Source organism: Sturnira hondurensis, unplaced genomic scaffold, assembly GCF_014824575.4.
Source record: "Sturnira hondurensis isolate 20B ecotype Veracruz unplaced genomic scaffold, ASM1482457v3 Scaffold0020119, whole genome shotgun sequence".
Taxonomy (NCBI): Eukaryota; Metazoa; Chordata; class Mammalia; order Chiroptera; family Phyllostomidae; genus Sturnira; species Sturnira hondurensis.
The window spans coordinates 4,087,055-4,101,580 of NW_028092750.1; the positions used below are offsets into that span (position 1 = coordinate 4,087,055).

General features: G+C 58.3%; 2 protein-coding genes across 8 annotated transcripts; both read left to right on the forward strand.

Moving 5' to 3' along the window:
- Positions 1-614: 614 nt before the first annotated feature.
- On the forward strand, positions 615-10,047 carry GMIP (GEM interacting protein). Of its 4 annotated transcripts, none has more exons than XM_037028699.1 (21): positions 615-741; positions 1,669-1,753; positions 2,146-2,203; positions 2,312-2,369; positions 2,650-2,775; positions 2,857-2,921; positions 3,019-3,126; positions 3,556-3,636; positions 3,712-3,882; positions 3,970-4,107; positions 4,427-4,626; positions 4,927-5,033; positions 5,108-5,197; positions 5,459-5,536; positions 5,612-5,766; positions 5,978-6,166; positions 6,269-6,406; positions 6,501-6,697; positions 7,032-7,419; positions 9,017-9,080; positions 9,217-10,047. In XM_037028699.1, the coding sequence occupies exons 1-21, from the start codon at positions 723-725 to the stop codon at positions 9,594-9,596; spliced, it is 2,895 nt and encodes a 964-aa protein (XP_036884594.1). In that variant the 5' UTR covers positions 615-722; the 3' UTR covers positions 9,597-10,047. The 4 variants fall into 4 exon arrangements, with proteins under 4 accessions (XP_036884594.1, XP_036884596.1, XP_036884595.1 ...); XM_037028701.1 differs by having other exon boundaries at positions 5,117-5,197; XM_037028700.1 differs by having other exon boundaries at positions 4,430-4,626.
- A 92-nt stretch (positions 10,048-10,139) lies between these two features.
- LPAR2 (lysophosphatidic acid receptor 2) lies at positions 10,140-14,091 on the forward strand. Of its 4 annotated transcripts, none has more exons than XM_037028706.1 (3): positions 10,140-10,420; positions 11,779-12,521; positions 13,190-14,091. In XM_037028706.1, exons 2-3 carry the CDS (start codon positions 11,789-11,791, stop codon positions 13,504-13,506), a joined length of 1,050 nt encoding a protein of 349 aa, XP_036884601.1. In that variant the 5' UTR covers positions 10,140-10,420; positions 11,779-11,788; the 3' UTR covers positions 13,507-14,091. The 4 variants fall into 4 exon arrangements, with proteins under 4 accessions (XP_036884601.1, XP_036884600.1, XP_036884599.1 ...); XM_037028705.1 differs by lacking the exon at positions 10,140-10,420 and adding an exon at positions 10,559-10,682; XM_037028704.1 differs by lacking the exon at positions 10,140-10,420 and adding an exon at positions 10,818-10,980.
- The last annotated feature ends 435 nt before the right edge of the window (positions 14,092-14,526 follow it).

Sequence of the window (14,526 nt, forward strand, 5' to 3'; positions counted from 1 at the left end):
CAATGCAGGGAGGTGCCAGTCCCTGAGACGATCTGAGACAACTCAGCAGGGAGCACTCCGGGATTGGGTTTGCCAGGAATACTTCTCTGGGGGCTCAGGGCAGGGTCCCCGTGCCACCCTGCCCCATGCCTGAGAAGCACCAGGGGCACTTACTGCTAACGCTGTAATCGGGCCTCAAGATTGGCTCTAGCTTTTGAAGGCCACTGGGAGTCCACCAGGCGTTAGGGGACTTTGGATTCCCCTGTAATCGGGCAGGACTGCAGGCCTCCACAAGGAGCTCTATGTCTCCCGCCAGGCTGGGATAGGTTCAGGGATCCGAGAGAGAGGCTATCACTGGGTGTTTGAAAGGGTCGGAAACAGGCGGATTCTGGGGTCACTCCTGGGGGAATGTGCTGGGGCTTTGGGGCCGCACAGCTGGGGAGGAGAACCCTGGCCAGGATGGGGTCCTGGAGTATCCATTCTGGGGCGTTTCAGCTGGGGTGATCGCCCAGGAGACCCTGGCCCTACAGCCTCTCTGCTCACCACTCTGCTTCTGGGCCTTGGGGGCGTGGCCTGGGGCAAGGGCGTGTTTAGGGTGATAAACTCGGGGCGTGGTCAGCCGTGGGGCGGGGCCACGCAGAAAAGGAGTGGCTGCTCTGGCAGGAAATCTGAGCTAGGCCCTGCCGGCCGGCCGGTGCACGATCCCATCCCAGTCTCAGTCCCCACCGAGGGATCCCTGGGCCATGGACGCAGCAGAGCCGGGTAGGCAGAGTCCGGGATACGGGATCCAAGAGGGGTATTCCCGACCATACCCCGCTTCCTAAACCGAGGAGCCGTGGTTGTCCCTCTCCGTACATAGAGCAGGAGAGGAGTTCCTGAGTGGGGAGGATGCGGGGATCCTCCACTGTGGGGACCCCCAAGCCAAGAGGAGCCCAGGACACCAGTCCCTGATCCCCTCCCCCTTTGGAGTCTTCACCCCGGATGACTGGGCCAAGGGGCCCAGGAAGGGGAAGTGGCTGCTTCTGCTTCTGGTATTTGTGATGGGGGCAGGGTGTCACCACTGCTGATGGAGTGAGGAGAGGGCGGCAGCACAGCAGGACCCCCACCGGGCTGCTCCACACGCCAGGGAGGGGCAGTGCGGATCCGGGTCCCCTAGAAGGGGGGCTGTTGCGGAAATGCAGCAAGGTTCCCCTTGTGTTTGGGGCCGTCTTTTGTGTCTCTGCTGTACATGTCAAGTGTCAGTCTCTATGGCCCTCAGGGTCCCAGTCCACCAATGTTCCTGTCACAACTCTGTGCTTGTCTGTCCCACGTGTATTTTCATCTGTCTGGCCTGAGGCCCATGTGGTTCCTTTGTTAAATTGGCAGTCTCTCCTTGGGACAGTGTGACTGCATCTGGGGCATCTGTGTTTCTCTCTTTGCTTCTGAGCCCTGCATCGGTGGGTGTCTGCGCTCTGTGTGCTCTGTGTTGGGTCGTGCTGGAGTCCTTTTCCTGCCCCGAGTCAGCCCCACCCACCCCAGCCCAGGCTCCCTCCATCCCAGCTCAGACACGCACTGCATCACGCACTCCCTACGGAACCCCAGCTTTTCCTCTCTCCTTTTCCTCTCTGTCTCCCTACCCTCCAAACAACCAGCCAAGGTCCTGTGGAGAGAGGCTTTGGTGTGCCCATGTGTGACACTCCCCTCCCCCAGGGTTGCCCCCAGTTCCTGAGAGCAGGAAGAGATACAGTGACATCTTCCGGAGCCTGGACAACCTTGAGATCTCACTGGGGAACGTGTGAGTCTGAGACCGGGCCACCCCCAAATCATGCCAGGATCTACAAAACACCTGAATATCCCAAAATTCAACCCCCTACATCCCCTGGAAATCCCCATAGTGGTCCTAGAACCCCCATATATCCTTCTTGTGACCCTGAAAACATTTGAGATCCCTATAATCCCACTCTCTGAACCCCAAAGTTACCTGTAACCCATCAAATTCTCTCTTGAGTTCCATAAAAAAAGTTCACCTGGTTCTACCCCAAAACCCTATCCCTTAGATATCCTAGATACAAGATATGTCACTGAGGTGATATCCAGGACCATCTGTCATAACACCCTGGGACCCTCAGCACCCCTAGGTGGGACAAGCTGGGTGGAGGGTGGTACGCTGACATCCTTACCTCCCAGGACCCTTGAGACGCAGACTGGAGACGCAGAGCCTGACAAGACTCCCACAGCCACTGCGGTGAGAGGCAGAGCCAACCGGGCAGGGAGGAGGGGGCCTCCAGGAGGAGGGATTTTAAGGAGGTGGCCCCTGATCTGTTTGCTTCTGAATCTGTCTCCCTCCCCTCAGACCAGTGAAACCAGCCATTGGAGTGGCACCTCCACGGAGGGTCCTGCACCCCTTACAGGTAAGGGACTTTGAGGCCAGGGTGTGGGGGCAGAAAGAAGCCCTTCCCTTAAGAAGTCATCACTGCCTGCCTGCCCTGCAGTGCACACAGCCGAGCTGAGCCCCTGCCTTCAGGGAGCCTCCAGCCTGAGTGGAGAATCAGTGAGAATTGCGAGTCATTGTAAAGGGTATTTTGGGGAGGCTTAGGGTATAGAATAAGGTCTGGTCTGTGGGCTCAAGTGAGGCCAGGGTTCCATGGGAGTTTAGGATTCAGAGGTCAAAGGTCCACCCATCTGCCCCAGGGCAGGAACTGGACTTACGGCTCATTCGGAACAAGGGTGGTGTGGATGCAGCCCTGGAGTACGCCAAGACTTGGAGCCGCTATGCCAAGGAGCTGCTGTCCTGGACCGAGAAGAGAGCCAGCCTTGGTGAGGGTTCCTTCCACCAGGCCCCAGGCTTCAGGCAGCGTCCATACCCCGCCTAACTCAGACCCCTGCTGTCTCCCCCAGAGCTGGAGTTTGCCAAAAGCATTATGAAGATTGCCGAGGCTGGCAAGGTGTCAATCCACCAGCAGGTAACCAGGACCAGACCACCCCCCAGGGCCCAAGCCCTCAAGAACCCCAGCCCAACCCCGCCCAGATCCTCAACATCCTCCAACACCCCCACCACAGAGCCACATGCCACTGCAGTACATCTACACCCTGTTTCTGGAGCATGACCTCAGCCTGGGAGCCCTGGCCGTGGAGACGGTGGCCCAGCAGAAAAGAGACTACTACCAGGTAAGGAGGCTGTGCTGTCCACAGCCGCCCAGCAGGTAGGCACCGTTACTGTCAGTGCCATTGTGCCGATGAGGAAGCGGAGGTCCATGGATGCTGAGGAACTTGCCCAAGGTTACACAGCAGAGATTCAAACCAGCTTCCTGTGCAATTGCAAAACTGTGCTTTTGTTTGTTGGTGGGGCGCAGGGTGAGGCGCTGAGTGTTCCCAGGAAGACAGTCTTGGCATCTCTGGGTTGAGGCAGAAAGGCTGAAGTGACTTTATGTCTCTGTCGGAACAGGGGGTTGGGGGAGGGTGGGTCTGGGTGAGAAGACTCCCCACCCCTGGGAGGGTACAGACCCAGAAAAGGGTCCAGAGGATGAGAGGCACATGGTCCCGGGGAGTGGAAGGATCAGGTGGCCCTGAGACATTTCCATCCCCCATCATTGCCAGCCCCTGGCCGCCAAACGGACTGAAATTGAGAAGTGGAGGAAGGAGTTCAAGGAGCAGTGGATGAAAGAACAGAAGCGGATGGTGAGACCCGGGGTGAGGGAGGGCAAGCCAGGGGAGGAGAGGAAGGGGCACTGACTGCTCCTGCCCTGGCCCCAGAACGAGGCGGCGCAGGCGCTCCGGAGGGCCCAGCTCCAGTACACGCAGAGGAGCGAGGACCTGCGGGCACGCTCCCAGGCATCCCTGGAGGACCCACCCCCGCAGGCCTCGCCGGGATCCACAAAGCAGCAAGAGCGCCGGCGGCGTTCGCGAGAGGAGGCCCAGGCCAAGGTAGAGACCTGCCCCTTGCCCGTCCAATGCTCTGGCGCCCTCCTCCCCATGCAGTCTCCCAAACGTGCCCTGCTGTGGTTTCTCCAGGCACAGGAGGCAGAGGCGCTGTACCAGGCCTGCATCCGTGAGGCTAACTCCAGGCAGCAGGACTTAGAGGCCACCAAGCAGCGGATCGTTTCGCACATACGGAAGCTGGTGCTGCAGGGCGACGAAGTGATGAGGCGGGTGAGACCCTTCCCTCCAGCTGAGCGCCCCGCCCCCCTGCTCTCCCTAAACTGTTTCCAGGACACAGGACTCCTCCGTCTCCACTCACAGCCAGTTCCCACCCCTGACCCCTGACAGCACCTCTGCCTAGGCCCCACTCCTCTGGGTCCTACCCCCAGGGTGACCCTGCCAGTTCTGACCAGACACCCCCACAGCCAGCTGCCCTCAGCCCTGAGCTGCCTCCCACTGCTGGACCCCACCCCCCACCCCTGACTATGCTGGTGTTTCTAAGAGTCAGTACCCCGACTCCACCCCCTCCTCGTTCTTGGTCTCTGCTAAGCAGGTGACCCTGAGACTGTTCGGGCTGCGGGGGGCCCAAGCAGAGCATGGTCCTCGCGCCTTTGCTGCCCTTGCCGAGTGCTGCGAGCCCTTTGAACCAGGCCAGCGCTACCAGGAGTTTGTGCAGACACTGCAGCCAGAGGTCCCACCACCCCCACCACCTGCCTTCTCTTTCAAGGAGTTCACGCCTACCTTGCACAGGTGGGCCCCTGGGAGCAGAGTCAGAAAAAAGCGCCCCTGGAGGCGGTGCCAGCTGTTGGCACCATGGGGCTGAAAACTCAGGGCCAGAGACTCAGAGCCCCAGTACTTGGAGTTAGTGCCTGAGGCTCTCACTTGGGAGTCGGGTACCCCATCCTGGGAGGGTCAGGACTTTAAGTCCCTGCACTGGCCACAGTGCAGATGCAAGGGCCTGGAATTGGATCCAAGGTGCGGGGCTGGGGCTTGGTGCTGTCACCCCTGCCAGTGTCCTGGTTTTCAGAGCCCTCAAACCTGTGCTCTCAGCTCCCCTCTGGACACAAGAAAAAAGCTCTCTGGCCCCTTGCCTCCACGGCTGGATGAGAGTGTGGCTGAGCCAGGCCCTTGGGAGGACACAGGCCCAGGATGGCAGGGTAAGTTCGGTGAGGGGCCGGCGGGAATGGTGCTAGGCAACAGCCATCCTAACAATTGACCTGTCCCCTTCTAGGGACTTCAGGCCCCACTCCAGGCAGCGATGTGGACAGTGTGGGCGGTGGCAGTGAGTCTCGATCCCTGGACTCTCCCACTTCCAGCCCAGGTGTTGCCAGGACCTAGCCCTGACCCACTCCTGACCTCTGACCATCCTCCAGTCCTGGCCAGGCTCCGACCTTTGATCTCTAACCACATTCCTGTCCTATTTCTTCAGCCTCTGATCTGTTTGACCCCCCCCCAACCTCCAACCCTTTCCCCAAGGTCATCTGTGGGTGGTTCTGAAAGGCCTGAAAACCAGGAAGGTCTTCTTAGCCTTGGAACCTCCCCATATACCCTATGACCCTGAACTCTGACCCTCTGCCTCCAGGCCCTAGTACGAGGCGGCTGGTGAAAGTCTCATCCACAGGCACTGAATCCTCAGATGACTTTGAGGAGCGGGACCCTGGTGAGGCTGGAAGTGGGTGGAGCAGGGCTGGAGGTGGGGGATGGGCCAGGCCTCCCTGACCTCATTTTACCACAGACCTGGGAGATGGGCTCGAGAACGGGTCAGGCAGCCCCTTCCAGAAGTGGACTCTGTCCAGCGCGGCCCAGACCCACCGGTTGCGGCGGCTGAGGGGCCCAGCCAAGTGCCGAGAGTGTGAGGCCTTCATGGTCAGCGGGACCGAATGTGAGGAGGTGTGGCCCGGGCCAATGACCTAATACCCTCTGCCAGCCCCCAGTGACCTCCCTGACCCCAGACGCCTCCATGACCTGACATCCCTGTGACCTTCCCATCCTGGGAACCAGCCCTGATCTGATGATTTCCCATGAGTTTCCCATTCCCCGTGGATCCTTACAACCTGCACTTCTCCGGCTGACCTCCCTGACCCTGTGACTTTCCACCTAGTGCTTTCTGACCTGCCACAAGCGCTGCCTTGAGACTCTGCTGATCCTCTGTGGGCACAGGCGGCTCCCAGCCCGGACAACCCTCTTTGGGGTCGACTTTCTACAGCTGCCCAGAGACTTTCCAGAAGAGGTGCCCTTTGTAGTCACCAGGTGCACGGCCGAGATAGAGCAGCGCGCCCTGGGTGTGCAGGTGCCACCTTGACCCTTGACACTTGACCGTCCCCAGCAATTGCCTGGCCCTCTCCATGACTGGATTACTACCCAGGTGTTTATTTCCCACCCTACCCTGCAGGGCATTTATCGGGTCAGTGGGTCCCGGGTCCGGGTAGAACGGCTGTGCCAGGCTTTTGAGAACGGGCGAGCATTGGTGGACCTATCAGGGAACTCACCTCATGATGTCTCAAGCGTCCTCAAGCGGTTCCTCCAGGAGGTGGGTACTCAGGGGGCAGGGGCTGGGCAGGCTCAGGTTAAGGACCTTCTGCAGCCCACCCTCACCCACGTTCCCTCTGCCATTCCACCCCCAGCTCACTGACCCCGTGGTCCCTTTCCACTTCTACGATGCCTTCATCTCTCTGGCTAAGACCCTGCATGCAAACCCTGAGCATGACCCTGGGACCCCCAGCCCCAGCCCTGAGGTTATCCGCTTGCTGAAGACCCTCTTGGTGCAGCTGCCTGACTCTAATTACAACACCCTGCGGCACCTCGTGGCTCATCTGTTCAGGTGTGCACTGTCCCTGACCTTGAAACTAACTTCTGACCTGAGACACGGATCTGTGAGCCTTTCCCTGGACACGTGACTACTGATCCTTGGCACTGACCTTTGACTCTTGCATGTGTTTTCAAAGCTCTGAACCTTAATATACGTGGCTCTTGACTTTGAGTGCCTGCTCCTGACCCCCGTTGCTGGATTGCTGGGCATGAGGCTGCTGGTCTCAATGATGGGGGCCACTGACCCGTAACTTGGGCAGGTTGACACTAGTGTGACCTTCAGGTCCTCCCTGATGAGACATGACTGTGTACTCTGTGCCTTACCCTTCTCCCCACCCTATCCCCAGGGTGGCTGCACAATTTGAAGAAAATAAGATGTCTGCCAACAACTTGGGCATTGTGTTCGGACCAACGCTGCTGCGGCCACCGGATTGTCTTGGGACAGCTGGCACTGGTCCTGTTACCTGCCTCCTGGACTCTGGATACCAGGCCCAGCTTGTTGAGTTCCTCATCTCGAACTATGAGCAGATCTTTGGGATGGACGAACTCCCCCTGGTCACTGAGCCTCCACCTCAAGACCCCAGCCCCATCCCTGGGCCCCTCACAACCAGCCCCCAGCCACCAGCCCCATACATTGCCCCAAATCCCCAGCCCCCAACCCTACCCTCAGACCTGGACCCAGATCCTGAGCCCCACAGTGCCCTGGAGAAGCATCTGGAGGCTGCACCCCCCGAGGTAGGAACCTGCTGGGCCTAGGGACAGGGGGAGGGTCTTCTCTCCATTTAATCTTCTCACTCACTCTCCTTCCTTCCTTTCCCTTTAAAATTTTCTTTCATTCCTTTCTTTTTTAATTTTATATTTATTTTGAGAAAGAGGGGAAGGGAGGGAGAAAGAGAGGGAGAGAAACATTCATGCCTGAGAGAGACATCTATTGGATATCTCTCTCTCGCCCCCAACTGGGGATCTGGCCTGCCACCCAGGCATGTACCCTGACCGGGAATTGAACTGAGGACCATTTGGTTTGCAGGCCAGTGCTCAGTCTACTGAGCCAGGGCATCATTCCTTCCTTATGTACCCTGTGCTCATTCTAGGAAGAGAAGTGAGGAATGGAGTGGGTGGGGGGTAATTAATAATGAAGTAACAACAGGATATATAGCCCCACAGAGGTACAAACACAGGTGATCATTCATTCTTCCAGCAGAATATTTATTCAACACCTACTATGTACCAAGCATTGTTCTAGGCATTACATATGCATCAGTGAGCAGAATATTCAAAGACCCCGTTCTCTTGGTGCCTACATTTTTGTAGGACAGAAACCATTAATAAATAAGAAATATGATACAGAGTTAGTTCTATAGAATGTTACATGGTGACAAGTATTGTGGAGAAAAGAAAAGGTAGCATATCAAAGGTAAGGGATATTAGTGACACCAAGGTGAGAGGTGATGGAGAGTTTATAGCAATAAGTAGGGGGGTGTGGACAGGTCTCATGGAAAGTTGGATTTGCTCAAAGACTGAGAGGATGTCAAGGAGAAATAAGCTGGGTGGAGACCAGAAGTGTGTTCCAGGCGACGGAAATAGCCAATGCAAAGGCCCTGAGGTGGGAGCGTGCCTGGTGTGTTCAAGGCACAGCTTTATCACGTTGTAACAAATGAGGAGAAGGTGGTCAGGAGAAGAGCCAAAGAGCAATCTGTGGGCCGCCACCTACTATGCATGGGCACTTCATAGGCTTCCTGTTGTTCTCCCCACAGCCCTGAGTCATAGATACTAGTGAAAACCATTTACACGTGAAACTCCTAAGGAGGTTTCCCTGACCCTCATTCTCTGCTGTACCTGCCATTCCCAAGAGCACAGACCTCCTCCATGGCAGCCCCAGGCTGGGAAAGGGGCTGCCGGTGCGCGGCGGGACTCCACACGCTGGAATGGCTCAGAAAGGGCTCAGGACAGTGTCTGACATATAGAAAAACTCTAGCTGCTATTAGCATTTACTTAAAGGCAGAACAGTGAAAATATAAAAAGCAGGCATAATATGGCAGCAAACAGAGCAGAAAGGAGAGTTACCTCAGCCCCCTGTGGGGATGGTTAAGTCACAACCCGGCCTGGCCCTCTGCTGAGCCAAGGCGTTGCTGCCCTCACAGCCTGCCGAGGAGGCCAAGGACAGTGCCCTGCACAGCAGGACAAGCGGTACACTGTTAAGGGCATTATCTCTCCCCAGTCACCAAATCTACAAAGGAACTTGCAGGTCCAGGAACAGACCCTCAGTTCTCCAAGAGTCTCAAAGAACTGCGATTTCACTGTTAGGGTCTTGGTCTTGGGTTTCTCCCTACAGGTTCTGACTCTACAGAGTGACCTGAAAGAAGCGGCCGAAGATAGGAAAGATGAGAGAGGGGAAGGTGAGTGTGTTGGGGAGTAACCCAGGAGTTCTGCAGGTGCCCCTGCGGAGGGCAGTTTGGCTGAGAGATGACTCCCCAGGGGTGGGGACATCTAGAGGACTTGGGGATGCTCAGCAATGACCACCCCACTCCACAGTGTCCAGCCAAGACCCGGAGGACTCACTCCTAGGGACACAGTCCCGTAGCTACTTCAGCCGCCAGCCAGTGAAGTATCCCAGGGGTGGCGTGCGGCCTGTCACCCACCAGCTATCCAGCTTGGCCCTGGTGGCTTCCAAGTTATGCGAGGAGACCCCTGTCACATCATTGTCCCAAGGGAGCTTGCGGAGGAAAGGGCTGGGCCCAACTGCTGCCACCCCCGGGGACAGCACCCTGAGGTACACCACGCTGCCCAAGCATTTTGAGATTACCCAGGAGACAGCCCGGCTACTCTCCAAGTTGCACACAGAGGCTGTGCCCAAGGCCCCCTGCTGCCCGGCCCCCCAGCCTGAGGAGGAGGAAGTTGAGGACCATCTCTGACCACCCCAGCACTCTGACCAAGTGGCTCAGGACTGAGAAGATAGACCCACTTCTCCCAGGAGTTCAATGCTGGGGGGTTCTGGAGAGTTCCTATAAGGAAAAACGGCATGGCCTGGGGGAAGACTGAAACCCTTTTTGTCACAATGTACCCGGCTCCCCTTACAAGACACAGGTCACTGTCAAGCATCGGGGCCACTCAGGTTCTGAGGTCACTCAGGGCCAATACTCAGGTTCAATATAGATCACAGGATCCTTGGGGTCCACCCTAGGATCCCCCAGGGTCCTCTGACCCCTAGGACAGGGATGCCTTTTGCTACTTTGGTAGCCACTTCCCCACCTCCACCAGCCTCCTTAGCTGACCCGAAGTGACCAGCTCTTGGAGTGGGGGAGTGACAGCGACATCTGGAGGTGCCTGGGGTCTGATGGGCCCTGAATAAACTGTGTGTCTTTATGCCCTTGAGTGTCTTTCTTGGCCAGGTGAGGGCAGCATCCTCTGGCCCCATTTCACCCCGCAGGCAAACGGAGGCCGCTCTCCCTGAGCACCTACAGGTAGTCGAGCTGGACCTAGGCACCGAGCTGAGTCATGCCTGCCCGGCCCTCCCCGAGCTCCACGTCTAGATCCGGTCCTGCGTAATCAAATAGAACAAAGTGCAGATAACCGGGACAATGGAGCTGTGTTCCCTGGGACCGCCCGTGGGAGCGCAGGGCCGACACAGGCCTGGGCCGGGCACGGAGCAGTGCCGCCAGGGGCTGGGGGCGAGGGGGCGTGATTGCCAGAAACTTGAGCGTGGCAGGACGGTCAGTCGGGCCGAGGAGGTCCCACTGTAAGAGAGGCGGCGGCACGCGGTAGCCGCTAGCTAGGGAAGCTGCGGTGGGGCGGGGGTCCGGGCGGTGGGAGCCTAGTCGGATGAGGGCGTGGCTTGGAGCTCGGCGGCGGATTGGACGCGTGGAAGCGGGGTTGGGTGGGAGCGGGGGTGCGGACCCGGGGACCACCCGGCGCTGAGCCCGGGTAGCGTGAGGTCACGGCGGGAGTTCTCCAGCCCCGAGTGATTCAGCTGCCCTCAAGGCCCGAAACAGGGCGCGTAGGTGTGCGGGGACTGGGTGGTGGTCTCGCCGGAAGTGGGGAGGAAATGGGGGGCTGAGGTTCCGGGAGACTCCGGCTTCTCCGAGCCGCAGAGGCCGGGCTCCCCCAGGTGGCGGGGGCGGGGCGCCAGGGCTGGGCAGGGACAGGGCGGTGGGGGCGGGACTCGCCTTCCGCGGTGTCTACGGCGGCGCTAAGCGCCCCCAGACTCGCCACTTCCTACACCGTCGCTGGGCCCTGGGCCTGTGACCCAGCCCTACCCGCTGCGAGGCCGTCCAGTCTGCGGCTTGACGGGCGGCCTAGGTGAGACCCGCATGGAGGGGCGGGTGGACGCGAGTACTCGGGAGGGTGCGGCAAGTGGCGGTGGGGGCCGAGTGCTGCCCACTTCTCCTCTACCCACATCCTCCCTCATCCTGGGGCTCCGGAAAGCCCCGCCAGCTGCCCCCTTTGTCGCGGAGGCCAGCAGGGTCCTCCGTTCCACCCAGAATGATCCGACCGCTTCGGGAGCGCCCTTGCCCAAAGCCTGCCTCCCACCTTCTGGGGCTGGCTCGCTGCCTTCCCAGGTCTCCCCAGTCAGCTCCACGCCCGAGCACCGACAGCCAGCAAGGTCCCAGCACTGATCCCGCCCTGCGCACACGTGACTTCTGAGCTCTGCAGTCTGCAGTGAGCCCCACACCAAACTGACCTTCCCTCCCCTACTTTCACAGCTCGCACCCCTTTGTTCTACCCTAGCCCCCACCACCGGCTACACAGACTGGACCCAAATTTGCAGCATGTGGGCAGATGGGTTTTGCTTTGTTTCTTTAAGTTACAAAAGGCAACCAAATGGAAAAGAATAAAGAAACCCAGCTAGTTGTTTGATTTGGGAGATATCTTCATAACAGTCTTATTAGTAGATAAGCAACAGCTGATCCCTCCACCCCAATCCATAGAGCTTGCTTTTCTCGGGCACCCTGGACCCCCAAAACACCACTTTGCCCAGAGGCATTTAAGTTTGAGAGCTTTGGCCTACTTGTCGGGACCCTGCCCTCTGGGTGCTGTTCCTTTCTAGGTCCTTTGGACAATCCCCACCTGCACTGACCTTTGCCTCTGTGCCTTCAGCTAGGTCGCCATGGGCCAGTGCTACTACAACGAGACCATCGGCTTCTTCTACAACCACAGTGGCAAGGAGCTGAGCTCCCGCTGGCGGCCGAAGGATGTTGTGGTGGTGGCGCTGGGGCTGACTGTCAGTGTGCTGGTGCTGCTCACCAACCTGTTGATCATCGCGGCCATCGCCTCCAACCGCCGCTTCCATCAGCCCATTTACTACCTGCTCGGCAACCTGGCTGCGGCCGACCTCTTTGCTGGGGTGGCCTACCTCTTCCTCATGTTCCACACGGGCCCGCGCACAGCCCAGCTCTCTCTCCTGGGCTGGTTTGTGCGGCAGGGTCTGCTGGACACGAGCCTGACTGCGTCGGTGGCCACGCTGCTGGCTATTGCCGTGGAGCGGCACCAAAGTGTAATGGCTGTGCAGCTGCACAGCCGCATGCCCCGCGGCCGAGTGGTCCTGCTCATTGTGGGGGTGTGGGTAGCCGCCCTGGGGCTGGGGCTGCTGCCCGCCCACTCCTGGCACTGCCTCTGTGCCCTGGACAGCTGCTCACGCATGGCCCCCCTGCTCAGCCGCTCCTACCTGGCCGTCTGGGCTCTTTCCAGCCTGCTTGTCTTCCTACTCATGGTGGCTGTCTACACCCGCATTTTCTTCTACGTTCGTGGGCGGGTACAGCGTATGGCAGGGCATGTCAGCTGCCACCCCCGCTACCGCGAGACCACGTTCAGCCTGGTCAAGACTGTTGTCATCATCCTGGGTGAGTGGGACCCTGATCCCCCCAGCTCCTCCAAGACCTGGTGGAAGAGCATGATGGGAGAAGATGATTTGGGTGGGGAAGGTTCTCCAAGAGGTGATATCTGAGCAGAGACCTGAGTGCTGGGGAAGGAAAAAAAGTTCCAGGCAGAGGGAACAGAGCCCCAGATAGGACCAAGCAGGCCTTGAAGGGCACAGATAGGAGTCAGATTTTGTTCTGAATTCCGTGGGAAGCCCGTAAGAGTTTTTGGCAGGGAGTAACATGGTCACTCTGGCTGTTGAAATGTAGGATGATCTGGGTGGGGCAGGCGGCAGGAGGCCTTCCCATTGGGATATACCCCCCCCACACCTAAGAACAAGGAGTGATTCCCAATGATCGCCTTCCCCCCTCTGGGAAACTGGCCTGTCCCACGGTGACCTGCTTTCCCCCACGGAACAGATATCCACGTAGAAACGTCCAGGACACTGCCCACAATGTACCAGTTAGGAAAGGAGTCCCTTCTGGCAAACAAGTTAAAGAGCCCCTTCTTGTCCCACCTGCCCCATCGCTCTGCCAAGGCAGCAAGACAAGCCTCTCTGGCGCCGTAAACCACGGCTGTTGTCCGAGCTCTGGACACCCCTGCAGCCCTGAGCTCAGAGCTGGCCCTGCTCACCTTGGGCTTCATCCCACAGGAGCGTTCGTGGTCTGCTGGACGCCAGGCCAGGTGGTGCTGCTCCTGGATGGTCTGGACTGCAAGTCTTGCAACGTCCTGGCTGTGGAGAAGTATTTCCTACTCTTGGCCGAGGCCAACTCACTGGTCAACGCTGTGGTGTACTCCTGCCGTGATGCAGAGATGCGTCGCACCTTCCGCCGCCTCCTCTGCTGTCTATGCCTCCGCCGCCGGTCCGCCGGCGGTTCTCCCCGCTACACAGCCTCCACCCAAACAGGCACCAACACCCGCATAATGCTTTCTAAGAATGGCCACCCCCTGATGGACTCCACCCTTTAGCCAACCTCGGACTTCAGTGGGGTGCAGCAAGTGCCAGATTGCACCCCTGAGCACTCGTGGGTGTGCCTGGTTCAACCCACTCTGAGGGACAGAATTAAAGGCAGACTCTTGGTCCGGATGACACCGGTGCCAGGCCTCCCCACACGCACAACTCTGCCTGCCTCGGGGCCGGGGGTATGTGGTCATCTCCAGTGCCCAGGAGTGTCAGATGGGGTTCAGGAACTGGCTCTTCAATCATCTCAGGTTGTGGGGTTTTTAATGGATGTTTTTCTGTTTTTACTGCACACCCCTGGTGAACCCTGTGGCTTGCTTCTTTGTGTGTGCTGCTATGGGTTACAGGTAGGAGAGATGAGGACTCTCAGGCCACACTGCTGAAAATCATAAGGACAGATCATGGATGCACCGTCTGCCTGAAGCTGATTCTTCAGTCCGGCACAGACTGAAGGGTGCTGAGCAAGAGCTGGGAAAGGTGTGTGGCCCCGTTAAGCCTCCGGGGCTTGCCTGTCCCTGCTAGACTTGAGGGTGTCCATGAGGAGGGCATGTTAAGAAGTAAACCTTTATTTCTCCTCTGGTATTTTGAAAGCACTTTCTGTCATTAACTCCGTCTGTCACTGTGTCCCAGAATTGTCCAGCACAGTTTTACCTGGCGGGGACCCTTCAGCCCTATTCTCATTCCCCTTCGGTCTCTGGCTGGTTGTTACTCCATCTGTCTTGGAGTTTTGCATCTGTTCCCTCTTGTCCGTCTTTTCCACTTGTTCCCCTGCTTCCCTCTTGCCAACTGCCTGTCTTCATCCTCTGGAGCCCAGAGAAGTTCATGACCCACGTAAGTCCTCTCATGCCGGCCCTTCCATCCTAGTCCAGGTTAACAGGCGTGTCCATCCCATTGCACACCACACACCAGGGCCAGGGGTAGTGGGATCCATGGAGCAGGGTGTCAGATTTGAGTGTTGCCATTTCTTAAGCTCCTATGACGTTGCCTGGCACACTGATAAGCACGTCAGGTGCAATATTTAATCATCA

Excerpts from the sequence above, each read along its gene's own strand:
- GMIP (XM_037028699.1), top strand. Across the intron at positions 1,754-2,145 it reads GAGATCTCACTGGGGAACGT|GACCCTTGAGACGCAGACTG; the intron begins GTGAGTCTGAGA and ends CTTACCTCCCAG. Across the intron at positions 5,034-5,107 it reads CACAGGCCCAGGATGGCAGG|GGACTTCAGGCCCCACTCCA; the intron begins GTAAGTTCGGTG and ends GTCCCCTTCTAG.
- LPAR2 (XM_037028706.1), top strand. The coding sequence starts at position 11,789 with ATGGGCCAGTGCTACTACAACGAGACCATCGGCTTCTTCTACAACCAC. Across the intron at positions 12,522-13,189 it reads GACTGTTGTCATCATCCTGG|GAGCGTTCGTGGTCTGCTGG; the intron begins GTGAGTGGGACC and ends TTCATCCCACAG.